The sequence below is a fragment of the Lolium rigidum genome, chromosome 5 (assembly GCF_022539505.1).
Source record: "Lolium rigidum isolate FL_2022 chromosome 5, APGP_CSIRO_Lrig_0.1, whole genome shotgun sequence".
Lineage (NCBI taxonomy): Eukaryota > Viridiplantae > Streptophyta > Magnoliopsida > Poales > Poaceae > Lolium > Lolium rigidum.
In genome coordinates this window covers 199,141,425-199,159,978 of record NC_061512.1, presented here as the reverse complement: position 1 = coordinate 199,159,978, position 18,554 = coordinate 199,141,425, and the positions used below count along the sequence as shown (strand labels likewise).

Below are 18,554 nucleotides of genomic sequence, written 5' to 3'. Positions count from 1 at the left end.
CTTCATCGGTTTCGGTTTCTGCGGGAGGGTCACCTAGCGGTGCATCAAGCACATATTGCAGATTTCCGCCGAGAGGAAGATCCTCACATGACGGAACCGGTCGGTGAAGTTGCTACCGTTGCTCTTAAGCTTTTCTTTCTCTAGGAACTGGTTAAAATTGATTGGGGACGCCATCTCTACAACATATATTTGCAATAGTTTAGACTAAGTTTATGACAAATTGAGTTCAAATTTTAATTCAACATAATTAAAAATCTAGGTGAACTCCCACTCAAAACAATATCCCTCGCATTGTCTTAGTGATCACACGAACCAAATCTACCACACCTAAACCCGATCATCACGAGAAAAGGTCTGATTTCAATGGCGAACACTCAAAGTGTTCATCATATCAATCATATGATTCATGCTCTACCTTTCGGTATCATGTGTTCCGAGACCATGTATGTACATGCTAGGCTCGTCAAGGCCACCTTAGTATCCGCATGTGCAAAACTGTCTTGCACCCGTTGTATGTACTTATTGAATCTATCACACCCGATCATCACGAGATGCTTCGAAACGACAAGACTTGATAACGGTGCTACTAAGGATGAACACTTTATTATCTTGAGATTTTAGTGAGGGATCATCTTATAATGCTACCGTCGCGATCTAAGCAAAATAAGATGCATAAAAGGATTAACATCACATGCGGTTCATATGTGATATGATATGGCCCTTTTGTCTTTGCGCCTTTGATCTTCATCTCCAAAGCACGGACATGATCTCCATCATCTTCGGGCATGATCTCCATCATCGTCGGCGTAGCGTCAAGGTCAATGGCGCCGTCTCCATGATTGTCCTCCATGTAGCAACTATTACAACTACTTTGAAATACTACTCAACATGAAATATAAAGACAACCATAAGGCTCTGCCGGTTGCCACAATACAATAATGATCATCTCATACATATTCATCATCACATTATGGCCATATCACATCACCAAACCCCGCAAAAACAAGTTAGACGCTCTCTAATTTGGTTTGCATATTTTACGTGGTTTAGGGTTTTCGATATAGATCTAATCTACCTACGAACATGAACCACAACGTTGATACTAATGTTGTCAATAGAAGAGTAAATTGAATCTTTACTATAGTAGGAGAGACGAGACACCCGCAAAGCCTCTTATGCAATACAAGTTGCATGTCGAACGAGGAACAAGTCTCATGAACGGGGTCATGTAAAGTTAGTCCGAGCCGCTTCATCCCACTATGCCATAAAGATGCAAAGTACTCAACTAAAGATAACAAGAGCATCAACGCCCACAAAACCATTGTGTTCTACTCGTGCAACCATCTATGCATAAACCTGGCTCTGATACCACTGTAGGATAACGTTGCATAGAAAATAAAAATTTTCCTACCGCGAACACGCAATCCAAGCCAAGATGCAATCTAGAAGACGGTAGCAACGAGGGGGTATCGAGTCTTACCCTTGAAGAGATTCCAAAGCCTACAAGATGAGGCTCTTGTTGCTGCGGTAGACGTTCACTTGCCGCTTGCAAAAGCGCGTAGAAGATCTTGATCACGATCGGTTCCGGCGCCACGAACGGGCAGCACCTCCGTACTCGGTCACACGTTCGGTTGTTGATGAAGACGACGTCCACCTCCCCGTTCCAGCGGGCAGCGGAAGTAGTAGCTCCTCTTGAATCCGACAGCACGACGGCGTGGTGTCGGTGGTGGTGGAGAAGTCCGGCGGAGCTTCGCTAAGCGTGCGGGAAGTGGAAGAGCGGGGCGGCTAGGGTTTGGGGAGAGGGGGGCGCCGGCCACTATGGGGTGCGGCCACCTTGGTGGTTCTTGGGTGGCCGGCCCCCTCCCCTTGGCCCCTCATTATATAGGTGGAACCCCAAGAGGTGGTGTCCAAGTCTTCGAATAAGACCCGAACCAAAAACCTTCCATAGGAGGGGGGAAACCTAGCCAAGCTAGGACTCCCACCAAGGTGGGAGTTCCACCTCCCATATGGGGGGTGGCCGGCTCCCTAAGGGGAGTCCACTTGGGACTCCTCCCCCACTAGGGTTGGCCGGCCATGGAGGTGGAGTCCCATGTGGACTCCACCTTCCTTGGTGGTTTCTTCCGGACTTTTCTAGAACCTTCTAGAACCTTCCATAGAACCTTCCGCGACATTTTAATTCACATAAAATGACATCCTATATATGAATCTTATTCTCCGGACCATTCCGGAACTCCTCGTGATGTCCGGGATCTTATCCGGGACTCCGAACAAATATTCTAACTCCATTCCATATTCAAGTACTACCATTTCAACATCCAACTTTAAGTGTGTCACCCTACGGTTCGTGAACTATGCGGACATGGTTTGAGTACTCACTCCGACCAATAACCAATAGCGGGATCTGGAGATCCATAATGGCTCCCACATATTCAACGATGACTTTAGTGATCGAATGAACCATTCACATATAATACCAATTCCCTTTGTCTCGCGATATTTTACTTGTCCGAGGTTTGATCTTCGGTATCACTCTATACCTTGTTCAACCTCGTCTCACGACAAGTACTCTTTACTCGTACCGTGGTATGTGGTCTCTTATGAACTTATTCATATGCTTGCAAGACATTAGACGACATTTCACCGAGAGGGCCCAGAGTATATCTATCCGTCATCAGGATGGACAAATCCCACTGTTGATCATATGCCTTAACTCATACTTTCCGGATACTTAATCCCACCTTTATAACCACCCATTTACGCAGTGGCGTTTGGTGTAATCAAAGTACCTTTCCGGTATAAGTGATTTACATGATCTCATGGTCATAAGGACTAGGTAACTATGTATCGAAAGCTTATAGCAAATAACTTAATGACGAGATCTTATGCTACGCTTAATATGGGTGTATCCATTACATCATTCATACAATGATATAACCTTGTTATTAATAACATCCAATGTTCATGATTATGAAACTAATCATCCATTAATCAACAAGCTAGTTAAGAGGCATACTAGGGACTCTTTGTTGTTTACATATCACACATGTATCAATGTTTCGGTTAATACAATTATAGCATGGTATATAAACATTTATCATAAACATAAAGATATATATAATAACCACTTTTATTATTGCCTCTTGGGCATATCTCCAACATCATTGACAGTCTTGATTTAAGGGAGGTGTTCATGTCTGGTCGACAATTTACTTGGGCCAACAGCTTGCCTGAACCCACTTACGAGAAGCTAGATCGCGTGTTGATGGACACCGAATGGGAAAACAAATACCCTATGGTGTCTGTCCGTGCACTAGAACGTATTGTAAATCTGTCTGACCATGCCCCCATCCTTCTAACCACTGGGGATCCCCGTCCTGTGTGTAAGCGGCCGTTCAAATTTGAACTTGGTTGGCTACATCGAGAGGGTTTTCATGATATGGTTAAGATGGTTTGGGAGAGACCGGTCGGAGGCAGCTCTCCAATTCTGAGATGGAACAATAAGATGCGGTCAATGCGCAAACATCTCTGTGGTTGGGCTGCCCACACGGCTGGTATCCTTAAAAAAGAGAAGGCTCGCTTATCAAATGTTATTGATGAGCTTGAGGCTTTTGCGGAGGTTAGACCGTTGTCGACGCGAGGAGATTGAACTCAAAAATCAATCAAATGCGCAGATGGCGAGTCTTCTTCGTGAGGAGGAACTTAAATGGTACCGGCGATCCAAAGCCCGAGTTCATTTTAGAGGGAGATTCAAATGCGCGATATTTCCATGCTTTAGCCAATGGGAGACATCGGAAAAAACGTATTCATTCTCTCACTCAAGATGAAGGGGTGATTGAAGGCCATGAGCAGCTCAAATCGTACATTACTAATTATTATAAAGGCTTGTTTGGTCCTCCGGAGGAAAGTACTTTCTCTCTTAATGAGGATTTAACGGCCGATATACCCCAAGTTTCCGTTGAGGAAAATGGTCTATTAACCGCACCTTATACTGAGGAAGAGGTTCAGAAGGCAGTTTTCCAAATGGAATGCAACAAAGCACCGGGTCCTGATGGTTTCCCAGCTGGGTTTTATCAAACTTTCTGGGACACGATTAAATCGGACCTTCTAGATTTGTTCAGTGACCTACACTCTGAACAACTAAAATTATTTCGTCTAAATTTTGGTGAAGTAATCTTGTTACCGAAAGTTAATGAGGCAGAAAGGATTCAACAATATAGACCTATCTGCCTATTAAATGTAAGTTTCAAGATTTTCACGAAAGTGGCCACCATTAGACTTAATACGGTTGCGGATCATGTAGTCCAGCCATCACGGACGGCCTTTATGCAAGGAAGAAACATCCTTGATGGAGTGGCGGTCTTGCATGAGACGGTACATGAGATGCATTCTAAGAAATTAAATGGGGTTATTTTAAAACTAGATTTTGAAAAGGCGTATGATAAAGTCAAGTGGTCGTTTCTACAGCAAACACTCGGGATGAAAGGTTTTTCTCCGAGTGGCGCGCTCGATAAATGATTTTGTGTATGGAGGTAGTGTCGCAATCCGGGTTAATGATGACACCGGTCACTATTTCCAAACACGAAAAGGGTTACGCCAAGGGGATCCGTTATCACCGATGTTGTTTAACATTGTAGCGGATATTCCGGCTATACTCATAGAGCGGGCTAAGGCTGATGGCCGGATTGAAGGAGTGATTCCACATCTAGTTGATGGTGGCTTATCTATACTTCAATATGCCGATGATACAATTCTATTTATGGATCATGATCTTGAAAAAGCTCAAAACTTGAAATTAATCTTGGCGGCTTTTGAGCAATTGTCAGGATTGAAAATCAATTTCCATAAAAGTGAATTGTTCTGTTTCGGTGATGCCCAAAATGATATGGCTCTGTACACAGAGTTGTTTGGTTGTGGGCAAGGCCAATTTCCGATTCGTTATTTGGGTATTCCGATTCATTATCGGAGACTTACAATCGCGGAATGGAAATTAGTGGAAGAAAGACTACAAAAACGCCTTAGTAGTTGGAAAGGCAAGTTGCTGTCCCTAGGTGGAAGATTGGTACTCATTAATTCGGTACTCACAAATATGGTACTGTATATGTTATCATTTTTCATCCTACCAAAAGGAATTCCGCATAAACTCGATTATTATCGATCCCGATTCTTTTGGCAAGGGGACAGCGAGAAAAAGAAATATCGACTGGTTAAGTGGAGTATAGTTTGTAGTCCCAAAGACCAAGGTGGGCTTGGAGTTCATGATTTGGCAGTCAAGAATTCGGCCCTATTGGGAAAATGGCTGTTTAAGCTCCTCACTGAGGATGGGACTTGGCAGACTATCCTTCGGCGAAATTATATCGGTTCGAAGACATTATCCCAAATGGTTTGGAAACCAGGGGATTCTCACTGCTGGGCCGGGCTAATGGCGACAAAAAATGAATTTTTTCGCCATGGCACTTTCACAATCAGAAATGGAGCACAAATACGTTTCTGGGAAGATGCTTGGCTTGACAATGCACCCCTAAGTGAACAGTATCCAGCTCTTTATAGGATTGCTCGTCGTCAAGGTGATACCATTGCTACCGTAATGGCTACCTCACCCCCGAATGTGACGTTCGACGGGTTTTACTTGGACAAAGACTTGCGGCATGGAATACCTTAATTCAACGGCTCGGGGATATTCAATTATCAGACGAACCGGACGAATTTAGATGGAACCTTCATGCCAATGGTGCTTTCTCTCGTGAAATCTTTCTACAACGCGATCCTTCTTTCTGATCTACCAGTTGATAATAATAAAAAGATTTGGAAGATGAAGATACCATTAAAAATTAAAAATTTTGGATGGTATCTTCGTCGAGGGGTAATCCTCACCAAAGACAATCTTGTTAAGCGTAATTAGCATGGGAGTACTCGATGTGTTTTCTGTCATCAGGACGAAACAATCAAGCACTTATTCTTCCAGTGCCAGTTCGCGAGATCTATATGGTCGGTCATTCAAGTAGCATCTACCCTCGTATCCTCCGACTAGTGTTGCCAATGTCTTTGGTAATTGGCTTCATGGTGTCGATTCAAGGTTTAAGTTGCTTCTTAGGGTGGGGGCGCTAGCAGTTATCTGGGCGCTTTGGCTATGTAGAAATGACAAGATTTTTAATGAGATAAATTGCTCTTTGTTGCAGGTCATCTACAGATGTACAGGTATTCTCCGTTCGTGGTTACCTCTTCAGCGAGTGGAGAACCGAGACCTGTTTACGGAGGTCTCGTACACGGTTGGAGGCTACGGCGAGGGATACTTTTTCCCAACATGGGTGGCAGCATAGTCTACGGATAGATGCCCCACCTTTTTCTTAGGCGTTATATGTTTCATCCTGATATGTATCTCGCCTAGTTTTTTGTTTTTATCATTTTCGAACCTGAGACAACATAAACGGCTGTGTGCATCCTGGTTATGCAGAGGCTGAATGTAATTTCTTATAAAAGTAATGAAAGCATCCTTTATCGAAAAAATATGAGATAATCACTCATAAGTCATAAGCTCATACTCACAGCATCAATTTAATAATACCTAGAGTTCTGCTTAGTCTGTTTTGTTCATAGAACCACAGGTAAATGGAACGTTTCATTTCAAGTGCCTTACCAGTTGCTATCATCAAGTGCCTTGTGCCAGAGTGCTAGAGAAGAGAGATCACCAGTAAACAGTAGTCCTGGAGAACCGCATCAGGTCCCCAACTTGCAATAATACGGCATTTGGCAGTTTGATGGAATTTTGTGGGATGCGAAAATGAAGAAACAGACCAGTAGTAATTTACATGTTTTTTCGGAACCACAAGCACCAGATCACTAGCTCCTCACAACTTGCGTTAATTGCGGATCTGGCAATGCCTTACATCAAGCTAATGCGTTCAAAAGAGATACTAAATCATAAATATATATCGACAGCTAAATGAATAAATAGTTGCAGGGATCAGTAGTTAATGCGCTCATCAAGTAGTTCATTCCATGCTTATCTGTCTCCTGCGGATTGAGCTCCCACTGCGAGATAAAGAAGCTACTCCACTATGCCCACTCCCATGATGCATGTACGCAAATGACAGTGGTTCTGCCTCCTGAACGGTAACTTCTCTACCTGGCGTTCTTTCTTCTTCTGTGTCTGAATCCAGGTTCGTGATAATGTGATTAGGTGGGCTGACTGGGCTCTCAAATGTACCACCAACATTTGCCATTGCAAGCTCATCTCCTGGAGTATTGGAAGGACTATCGCCCTCGTGGAAGATCTTCAAGAGAATGGCAAGCCATGTGCGCCATGAACTATGACTGCTGTCACTGCTAAAATCATGTCGGTGAGTATAAACGGTGATGATAATGTGCAGGATTAGTGCCAGCATTGAAGATGCTCCAGTGATGATGAACAATCCCTTGAAGCTGTTCAGTGTAAGGCTGCTTGAAGTTTGGGAGTCATCTTTGTCGGGGCATGACGTATCGCCATATAATTCTTTCTGCAGCTCATCCATGGTCCCATTTGATGCAAATTTCAGTATTCCCCTCGAGATATCAGATGTGAGTGGAGAGCCTCGAGTGAATGCCTGTAGAAGTAGCACAAAAATGAGGATCGGAGAAGGTGTCAGGGGTGAAATACAAGCTGACATACTGCTCAGATAATTATATTACAATTTCTACTTGCACAAAATATAGCTGGGGAAGTTACATAGGTCATTCATGCAAGCCCTTCGACTGATCATAGTGGTGGCTTTCAAAATGGTTGACCGTCTTACTAAAATGAAGACTCAATGAACTTCATACAATTCAATGTACTACAAAGACAAAGTTAATGCAAACTAGATGAAAGCCCTATCAAGTTATTCCAACACTTCAAGAAGAAAGCAAGCCTTATATTTCGTTTTAAAAAAAGGAAGCCCCATATGTCCCAATAGAAAACCAATAATATAGCAGCACTTTCCGCAGAACATGATCATGCATTTTAGGTTCTTTGAAAAATGCAATTCAAAGAATGGCAGGAACTATAATGTTAACCAAAACTGTAATTGATTGAGCACTAAGATTTAGGATGCCAGAAATATGCTGCTGTAAAAAAAACCCGGAAAGATGGTACTCACATAACCAAATCCATCAAACTTGTAGGTTGGTCCAACCATAGTGTAGTCTCGGCAATACTTTTTAAGGAACACCTTAAGGTATGGTATCTCATCAACAATGACGGCAACTCTCCCAGATGATAAGGCCTCATTGTATTCCTCAGGGGAATCGAAAGGAATCACCTTTGATTCATCAATTTTCAACCTTTTCAAAAGCATGGGCAAGAAAGAATCGTTGAGGTAGCCAACATAGCTCCCGTTCCTGATAATTTCTTCTAGATTGGTGACTGTTGGCTGAAGTTGTTCCACTGTGAGAATTGAGCTTAAACTTGCAGTGTAACTCTGCTGCACTATCAGCACCACGAAAAGCCAAACAACAACTACAATTCTTGATAAGTTGTTCACGATCTTCTCCCTATGAGCAAACACAAGTGTTGAGAAGGAGAAGTACAAGACCGATCCAATCTGACTGGCTGGGGGGCCTCTGAAGTCTTGATTTGTTCTATGCTCTATACACCAGACTACAAAACCTGTGAAGAAAAAGAAGGCCCCAGTTCCTAACCATAGGTCAGTGGTCAAAGGCTTTAGGAATGTCCATGCAGTCTTCTTTCTCCGGTCCAGGACCGGAACCAGCATGCGCACCCCTGACTCTGTGTAAGGAAGAGTGAAGTCCACATATATAGAACGGTTGGCCAAGATTGTTATATCACCTACCACTGCATCATACTCCTGCCAGTAACAATTTTAAAGTGAGTTTAGAAACTTCCGAGCACGGGCTATACTGCTTAACAAGGCTATGGTTCCTTTATAACTGTACAGCTATGTTAATCATAAAAAGTTGTTATATCAGAATAGAACGGTTGGCCAAGATTGTTATATCACCTACCACTGCATCATACTCCTGCCAGTAACAATTTTAAAGTGAGTTTAGAAACTTCCGAGCACGGGCTATACTGCTTAACAAGGCTATGGTTCCTTTATAACTGTACAGCTATGTTAATCAGAAAAAGTTGTCTAATGCTAGTCATGCAAAGGTATTTTCTCACAAATTACAAAGGGTTTTTAGAACACAACAAAAGGGAATTGTACACTTCTGTTGTCAGGGGCTAGTAGCTAAGTAATAATATTGTTAGCTAAATTAATAGTTGGGAGACTGCCTGCGGCTTGGGGGTATTAAGATAGAACCACCACTACTACAGTGCAGATAAGCTAAAAATGCAAACAATTAAGCCAAATCCCCGAAAGAAAAGTCAACAAAATCCCCTAAAATCTCAAGAGCGACAATTTTACAAAAAGAGGAACTGAATCAGAAGCAAAATATAAAAAAAAAACTACAAATTTATGAGCATAGAATTTTATTGTGTGTACACAGTTAAATAGCTACAAACTGCTTGCTTTGTATACTAGATAAGAAACAAGGAAAGCTTAGCCCACTCATACCTGAAGATAAACACTGTAAACTAAGTCGTCATAGGTTCCTTTACTATGCCCTGTCTCGTCTCTGAACTGAACATAGTTACGTGGTACATCGTAGGGCAATGATTGAACTACTGCCTCAAACACATCGATGCAGTAACCCATGGCTTTGCCATTTTCAAATCTTACAAATTCATCAAACCCAGCCTTCACAGGTACAGCAATTTGGAGAGTTTTATTCACTGGAAATAGCCAACCTCTAGGTGCAATTTCATTATATCCTGGCCATATGATGGTCTCAAGATCAACCTTTGTATTTAGACTACCAGAGATGCCAGATCTCGGAGTCCAGAAACCAACCAATCTTCTCTTCTGATCAACAATGTTGATTATCGTGTAATTTACTGATACTAACTGCATATCTTTGATCTGAAATTTCCCACTCATACCCGAAAAATTGACCTTCAGGAGTGCATCTCGCAGTTTTTCAGCACCCTCTGAAGTATCTATTCTGTCAAAGTCAGTGGACCCGTTGTTTCTTACCGACTGCTGGAAGTCTGCATTCACATATCCAGCCTTCTCTGCTGCTAATGCTATTGCCCATATGGTATCATAAGCATAGAGGCCAGACACTGTGGGCTCACTTAATGAGGTGCCTCGATTTTCTGATCGGTACTTGTTGCGCCATCTCTGTCTAAAGTTTTGAACTTCCACAGTATCTTGAACATGAGGTTTGACCCCAAGGACTCCTTGCATCACATCAAGAGCAGGAGACCCCACCACATCAAAGATATCTGTCAAGCCATACGCGGTAATCCAGACATAGCCCTGGCCCATCATTCCCTCATCCTTAGCGAGATTGAAAAACTTGAGGGCTAATGCATGCGACATACGCACAACAAATACAGTTGTCCAATTGAGTTTTAAGTTTGAGATAGCTCTCCTCATATCATCCTCTGTATCTGAAGGATGGATCTTACACCTGTAGGAAACACGAGTGTCTACTTGTCTGAGGGCGTCAACAAGGTCAGGTATGAATCTGGTATTGGAATCGTTATCCTCAAAGACAGGCACAACTTCCCTCCAGTGGTATTTTTCAACAAGTGAGGCGATAGCTTCTGCTTGGGAGGAATCATTCCATGCCGTCCGGATGAAGTATGGATTTTGTCCGAACTGAGACGGACAGTCTGCAGAGAATGAAATGACTGGAACCGTTGATTTCTTCCCAAGCTCCGCAATAAATTTAGCCTGGCTTGACGTCTGCGGTCCAACAATCGCTTGCACTCTGACATTTTTCAGTAGATCGAGACCTGTAATTCTTGTATTACTTAGGGAGAGATTTTACAGTAAAATAAGGAGTACTATCAAACAACTGCAAGGAAAACATACATTGGTATAATACTTGCAATGTTGCTGACTCATAGCACATGGTATTATTGATTTAAAATATCTCCACGATCGGATTTACCCTCAAAATATTAATAATCAATACTATCTCTTACATGTTCGGGACTCGAGAGTACTACACGTTTGGTTGATGGCTCTAGCTTTTAAAATGTCCATAAAATCAGGAAAGCGCCAGCTCGCATACTTCAGATCGAAATCTAACTTATCCCTGGCATGGATGGCAACTGGAATCACGAGTGCAGGACAAAGTCTTCTAGTTGGGGTTCGAAGGCTAAGGCATTCAAAATTACTTTTTTTCTTCTCTTTTTGAACGGAACGAATTCATTCCATTACCTCAAAGCCACCTTAAATTACTTGGCCGGACGCGAAGCAGGGGTACCTTCTCTCTGTTCCACGGAGGGCTGCGCGACGGTATCGCGGCAAGCAATCCAGTGAGGCGAGGACTAGCCGGGGCGCCGCCGGCGGGATGGGATGGGAATAGGGCAACCGCGCCACCGCCGCCGCTGCTGGACGGCATTTTGTTTTTTTTGAGATGCTGCTGGACGGCATTGATTTGCCGTCGATGGTCAGATGGGCCAAACCAGTCTCGTGATAAGAGAAAGAGGGGGGTAATCGGGTAATCTACATCTACGTTGGTCAAATGCTCAATGCGACAACGCCCCAACTCGGCCCACTAAGAAGAAAGAGGGGAGTATGTTTCAGCAACGCCACAGGAAAGAAAAAGCTCAACATGTACTACAACTTCCATGTTTCTCGGGTTGAGAGGCTTCGTGTAGGTACCTGCGGCCGCGGCGTCGATGGGGTCGGGCCCGGTGTCCCTGAGGTGGAGCTTGAGCCTGGTTCTGTAGCCGGCGTAGCGAGGGTCAGCATAGAACTCGTCCAGAGCCAGCTCGATGGACGTCCAGCTGATGTTCCCCACCCATGTCGTCCTGTCCAAGATCACGCCCACGTCCACCACTACCTGCGCCGCGGCACCGGAGGCGCCAGCGGCGAGAAGCAGCAGCAGGAGGAGGAGACCGCTGTGGCGCTGGAGAAGCGACGCTGCTCCCATGGATGCCTGGAGAAGTAGCAGTAGCTCTTTTGACGAAGCTCGGCTATTGCTTTCTTGCGGACGCCTTTACATGCACACGCCAGCCAATTCGCTTCGTCGAGATCTTGACCGGCATTCGTCTCTCCGAACTCACACCCAATCGATTGCAAGTTTGATTGATAACGAAAAGTATGAAGAGGACCAATTGGCACCGGCCGTGAAAATTCTCCACTCCAGGGTATACTTGCGGTACTCTTTCTTCGTTCAGAAGATAGCGTGGTCAACTTAATCAGCAAACCCATGCCGGCCGCGCTGCAGCAACGTGCAATCGTGGCTCTTTCTGGGACACAAGCTAGCTGCTGGTAGGAAACTTGAAGTAAAGAAAACCAAATGCCCCAGAAATCAGATGTTGCCATGCCAGCAGGTGTTAGCCCCGCGCGTGTGGACGGTGTGGGGTCAAAGTTGCTGACCGATGACCACACACACCAATGGTCAGTTGGTCACCCTCGCCGGATGATTGCCAGATCGATCGACATGGTTATGGTTGGCTGAATTTTCTGCAGCAGCAGCAATCCACAATGAAAACTCAATACATTCAGTAACCAGCCAAAGATAAGCTCGATAATGAGGCGGGAATTAATGGTAACTGATCGAGAATTTCAGAGCAGGGCATCGATGGGTAGATCTCTAGGTACGGTCTCGCGGTCTGAGTTGTCCATGGATTTTGCACTCATTCTGGCCTCCGTCGACCGGGAAGAACGGTCAACAGTTGAATTCACCTAATTGCGTGCCAACGCACAAGAAATGGATTATAGTTTTTTCGTTGGTACCAATCAAAATGGACCGCATTTGCCTATTTGGGCTGTCAGTTTTCATGAAGCTAGGATTCTGTTTTGACTGAACTCACTATGCAGATCTAAGAAATAATAATATTATTGCAATGTAACGATGAGACGCATTGCCCTTAAATTAGTGACTTTTTCTATTCATTCAGAGGACGTGCTCTAGGAAGACTTCCCACACAGAGTTTTACGGAAGCCCGTCCCAGAATGCAGTGTTTTGAAGTTGCGTCTGTTGAAATATTATGTCCACTTTTAGTGGTCCATATTAGATTTCAGATTTACTATAAATCTCAAAGCCCACATTGCAAAGACACGTACAATACGGTGATGTCAGCCTTCCCTTATAGATGTCACGTCAGATTTTTGCTTAGTTGAAGGAGAGAGAATGAAGAGAGAGAAGATTATCTTCCCTTAGCTAAGAGATCATCCCTTAGAAAATAAGGGAAGACTATTTTCTCCATTGTATCACATATGTCTTTCCTTAGCAACAAATTTTCTGCTAAAATTTAATTATTTATATTAATTGCTAGAGATAGCTGTAAGAGATAATGCATTGTATGACTTATATCTAATGTCTTCTCTAGCTGATGCGGCGGGGTAAGGGAAGGCATGCCCACCATTGTACATGCCCTAACAACCTATGTGAGTTTGAGCCCAACTTGGTGGCCGCTCACTAGGAAGTGGCAAGAGGTGGGAAGTTTAGGGTATGTTTGGATCATGACCAACGGTTACCTTACCAAAATTTGGTGTTGATCGGTAATATAGGCCACCGTTTGGTTCATAGCCCACTTTCCTGAGCCACACCAAAATAATGGTCACCCAGTTCAGATTTCACGCCAACCGCTGGCGAAACAGGGGCGAGCAAATGGTTAGCCAAAATATTGGCACGCCCTTGATTTGGTTGGCCTGGGCATGAACCAAACAGCCCCCCTTAGTCCCACATGGAAAGTTGGGAGGAAGTTAGACCACCTTATAAGGTGGGTTGCTCCACCACTAGTAAGTGAGTAAGAATAGGAGTGGTACACGCGCGCTCCTCCTCCTCGTCGCTAGTCTCGACTCGACACGACACGACACGCGTCAATGTGGGCCTATATAATCTCTTGCCTGGCTACCGCAGAAACACATCTAATATACGAGTTAGAGTTTCCACCTTTTCTCTGCTTGCGCGGCCATCGTATCCTACTCCATCCCGCCCACCAGCGTGCACCGGCGAACGGGGGAGAAGGTCTCCGGAACCGCTCGCCTTTGCGATCCTGTACGGGAGTGGGCGAATTAGGTTTTTGGGAAGCGCTCTGCACGACTGCTCAAGTTCTTCATCACGGGTCGTCTTTCGTCCAAGTCAGGCGGTGCTGCCTACCGTCGTCTTCAACGCCGTCTACTTCAACCCGTCGTCCCCGTCGTTAACAACGTTGTCATCAATAACGTTACTGCTGCGACATCATCTTCTACACCGCCACCCCCACCAGATCGGTACGTGCGACATATCTCGATCTGTTTAGCGATGGATATTTTACCTTTTGCGCTGCTACTATTCATGATGATTAATGCATCTAGTATGTTCGAGTTTCACATGTTAGTAGTTGCTATCGTTATGTTCAATATTCTGGAATTAATCATGAAAATTGTGCCTAATTATCCAACAAACCAAAAAATCTAATTGTAGGCAATTTTCTGAGTTAACAATGGCTGATTTTGCTGATGCACTGAGGCCGGATAAGTTTACCGGTGTGCACTTTAATAGTATTCGAAGTTAGTAATGTCTTACCTTAAGGAACTGAAATCATTACTTCATATAGAACTGAAATCCTAACGACTATAATTCACTAAGTTTTAGAATGCCTTGTTTAAGAGACAAGGTATGTTTTGTTTTGATTAGAACTCCATTATGGAATTCGGTTCTAAACTTAATTAAATATTTGAATTTCCCTTCTTTTTATTTACTTCTCTTATATGATGATCAATTCAACCTCTGATTGAAAAGATAGATCTTGGTTCTATTTCATCTCTTCAGCAAGTTTAGTAATAAGCATGACGGCTATATTGTTCTGATAGAGAGAAGAACTTATAATTAGCTTTTGAGGAAATTTCCAAACAGTACCAGAAAACGCACTAACCCCGTGGGTCAAAAACCGACAAGAAAAGAAGAAAAAACGACATAAAATATATTCCTGTGGGCCAACCATTAGAGAAGTGGTGGTTAACCCATATGGTTAGCACACAAGAAAGAAATTTGCACCAGATTTACATTGTTCTAGAGAACTATTATTCCTGTCGGCTGTTTATTGCACAAAACATTCAGGAAAATAATGAAACAAATGACAAAAAACATTTAAATGAACATATATGCCACCATTAATAGCTTAATCAATCACAGGGCTAATTTACACGTATAGTTTACATGCACATTTCCTCAAAAAAATTAAGACAACAGTCAAAGTTCGACCAACAACAGATGAGGCCATCTTGTTTTCCCCCAATGTTCTTGCTGAAAAAAATTCCTTCCAATGTCAGCACTACACATACTTATTGAATTTAAAAATAATGTCAAATATAAACAATTCTATAGCTTGCAATATGGAACTAGTGTATAGTACTGACAACTTTATAGGAATACCTTGTATACATCAAATTAGTGTGTAAGTAATTTACAGGAAACTGTACCTCACTTTCATTCTGCAACATCAAATTCATGTTGACTCTTTGTACTCGCAGTACAACTGTTCAATGTTTCGTCAATCCTAAGTCTAACGTAATGAGATAAAATCTAAGTTAAGGACAAACAAAAACCGTCAATCAGCGCAACTAGAAGGACTCAGAAACCGTTTGTTTGGGCTTGTGCTTCTGCTTTTGCTGCTTTTGGGGTCTAAAAAGCAGCAACCCAAACAAACAACAAAAAATTGCAAAGTGCTTGTGAGAAGCGCTAACAAGAAATACACAGCGAGGGGCGAAGCAGGTCGAGACCTGCTTCCCGAGCGTCCCCCTGCTTCCCGAGCGACCCGGTTCGAAAATACCCCTACCTCTTCGACAATATTACGGAAAAGTTGCCCTTCCTTATAACAGGCCGGATCCTTGCAATTTTTCCCCAGCCCCGAGCCCCCGACCAGCCCTGGGCGTTCTTTTCTCTTCTCCCCCTCCTGTTCCCTGGACAGAACAGAAGAGGAGATAGGGTTAGGGTTCCCGCCGCTGCCTCCTTCCCCGGTCGCCGCCACCGTCCCCGCCCGCCATCTCCTTCCCCGCCCGCCGCCTCCTTCCCCGGCCGCCGCCACCGTCCCCGGCCGCCACCGCCGTTCCCGGCCGCCGTCTCCTTCCCCGGCCACCGCCGCCTTCCCCGGCCGCCTCCGTCCCCGTCGTCCTCAAGGTCGCGCCGGCGTCCTGTTCGTCCTCAAGGTCTGTTGCCGGAGACAGCAGGTCGAGGCGCCACCGTCTTGTCGTCTTCAAGGTAGCGCCGCCGTCGTCCTCCACAAGGTCGCGCCGCCCCCGTCCTCCCCGAGCTCGGCCGGCCAGCATCCTCTCCAAGCGGCAAGGTGAGGCAAGCCCCCGTCCTCAATTGTTTGATCTACACTTCTATGGATGCGATATTGATGAGAACTACATGTCTCCGGGGCATGTTAGTTCCACATCCGGAGGCAATGTAGGCGACAATTTAGAAGGGGATCATGTTACCATGAACAACACTCGTGACAACATAGCTAATGCTTTGTTCGTAGCAAGTGGAGGTGTCTAGACATTAGAACACTTCTATCTCTTTTGGGTACATGTGAAGAAGTGAAAAACTTGTTGCTCTTTTGGGTTGATGAGACGTGTCTTGTAATATAAATGTCACAACACTCTCGTATTATCTTGAATATATGTAATGTTTTATATTTAATATGAACAAGTCTCGTAAAACAGTCGGAAATAGTTGATCCGTGTCAAGTCGGCATTTATACAACTTCTTCAGAATTCAGGGGCATTTCAGAGATTTCATCCTTCATCACAGTTGCAGCAGCTATTAACAGCACTCCTGCCAAACATCAAATCTCTACTTCTCACAGCTGCTTTTCCACAGCTCAACAGCTACAGCTGCTTCTCAAAAGCTGCAGCTCAAACAAACAGACCCTTAGATGATAAGTTAGCATTTTGGATTGTTGATCCGCCTTTGTTTTTATAGCAAAAGTGCCCGTGCGTTGCTACGGCCCAACACATATAGATCTCTAAAATTAGTCTCATAAAGTTGCACAACAAAGGCTTTAGATATACCTCGATCAAATTTGAACTCAAATAACACCAGTTTTCCATTTATATCAGATTGTTTTATATTGAATACTCATGATCAAGGATTTTGTCCCACGCTTCTTCCACTTTCTTCTTGGTCCACATATGCCGGTATGTGTGCCGCGAGACCTTTCGAAGCTTACAACAGGTGAGAATTTTTTTTGATCAAGTAGGCAGAAATTAGCTAGACTTAGCACATCCACGACGCCTCCTCGGTCGGTGTACAGTACGCATCCTCGATCTATCCTTTTATTTAGCCTCGAAAACGTACAAAAATGTGTCTCCCTCACCCCCTCACATCATTGTGCTAAAACTTTTGTCTTTGAGATTCATACACATTGTAGAAAAACACCCTGAGTGATATCTATTTCGTGTCTGTAAACCCCTCCTCTTTTACGCAACATGTCGCTCTTTCTTTTCATATATATTACATTTAGGTATACCGTTACCCACCGGTATTATCGTCTTCTCAAATAACAGAAATACCGGTCATAACACCATCCGATATTATTGTCAAATTATTTAAATACTGTTATATTTCATCCTATTACGTAAATTTAGGTATGGATTTTTGTTGGTACGAAAAATTACCGTCCTTAGACCGCCTTTTTAGATTTTTTTTATTTAAGTATAATAATGTACTACCTTTGTTCATAAATATATAAAATATAAGACATTTTGGAAGATAACCATTTTAAAATTTGCCAAAATACGGTATAAAAAGCGCATCTTTTTTAGATATATTAGTCCGATCTCTCACTATGCGGTCAGCTTACTTTTCCCCTTCCCTCTCTGTTTGCCACGGTTCGAGCAAACCCCCCGTTGGGACCAAACTCTGTCTGTCGATTCTCATAGGCAATATATCATCTCCTAGATTAATGCTCTCATTGCCCATCAGGCTGCACCACGTTTGATTAGATCAGATACATCATAGGCAACATCATCTCCTTTCATTCATGCACGTGTTCCAGCATAGTTCTTTGCCCATCAGGCTGCACCATCTTCAGCTTAATCCTCTCATTGCCCATCAGGCTGCACCACGTATGATTAAGACCAATCATGTTGTTGATTGATTCCCATCTTCAGCTTGCTGATTCTAGGTAACTTCTGAACGTATATAAACAGGTAAATCTTGCTGTAAGGCAACGAGGTGGGACTATTCAGCCGAAAATATGCATACGCCTCTCTCTCTCTCTTTTTTCTTCGTAGAACCTCTACAGCACGACCTACAGCAGCCCAATACGGCCCGTTTAATGGACAGTAGGCAATATGATTCGTAACATTATTATTAATCAGACGTTTGGCAGATTTTCATTGAGTCTGTTTAGTCCCTGCCTGAAAGCACGGCATACACTGCAGTCTGGAACAGAACCCGTACACCACCAAGTCGAGCGAGGAAGCCGGCGAATGATGCAACGCCTAGTCTGACGAGCATATCAGGCAAGCTGAACACGGAGGAGATCGATGCCGACAGCCTCGCCAGACCAGCCGCAGAAACTCCAGCGTGGAGAGCAA

At 43.8% G+C, this 18,554-nt stretch overlaps 1 protein-coding gene across 1 annotated transcript; it reads right to left on the bottom strand.

The window, feature by feature from the left end:
• Positions 1–6,885: 6,885 nt before the first annotated feature.
• LOC124653681 (glutamate receptor 2.9-like) lies at positions 6,886–12,179 on the bottom strand. The gene is made up of 4 exons (XM_047192750.1): positions 11,694–12,179; positions 9,531–10,816; positions 8,112–8,819; positions 6,886–7,580 (listed from the first exon to the last, which is right to left on the bottom strand). The coding sequence occupies exons 1-4, from the start codon at positions 11,962–11,964 to the stop codon at positions 6,990–6,992; spliced, it is 2,856 nt and encodes a 951-aa protein (XP_047048706.1). The 5' UTR covers positions 11,965–12,179; the 3' UTR covers positions 6,886–6,989.
• Between the last annotated feature and the right edge of the window lie 6,375 nt (positions 12,180–18,554).

Coding starts and splice junctions, on each gene's coding strand:
- LOC124653681 (XM_047192750.1), bottom strand. CDS start 11,964: ATGGGAGCAGCGTCGCTTCTCCAGCGCCACAGCGGTCTCCTCCTCCTG. Junction 10,817..11,693: donor CATCGACGCCGCGGCCGCAG/GTACCTACACGA, acceptor CAAGAATTACAG/GTCTCGATCTACTGAAAAAT. Junction 8,820..9,530: donor TTTACAGTGTTTATCTTCAG/GTATGAGTGGGC, acceptor TGTTACTGGCAG/GAGTATGATGCAGTGGTAGG.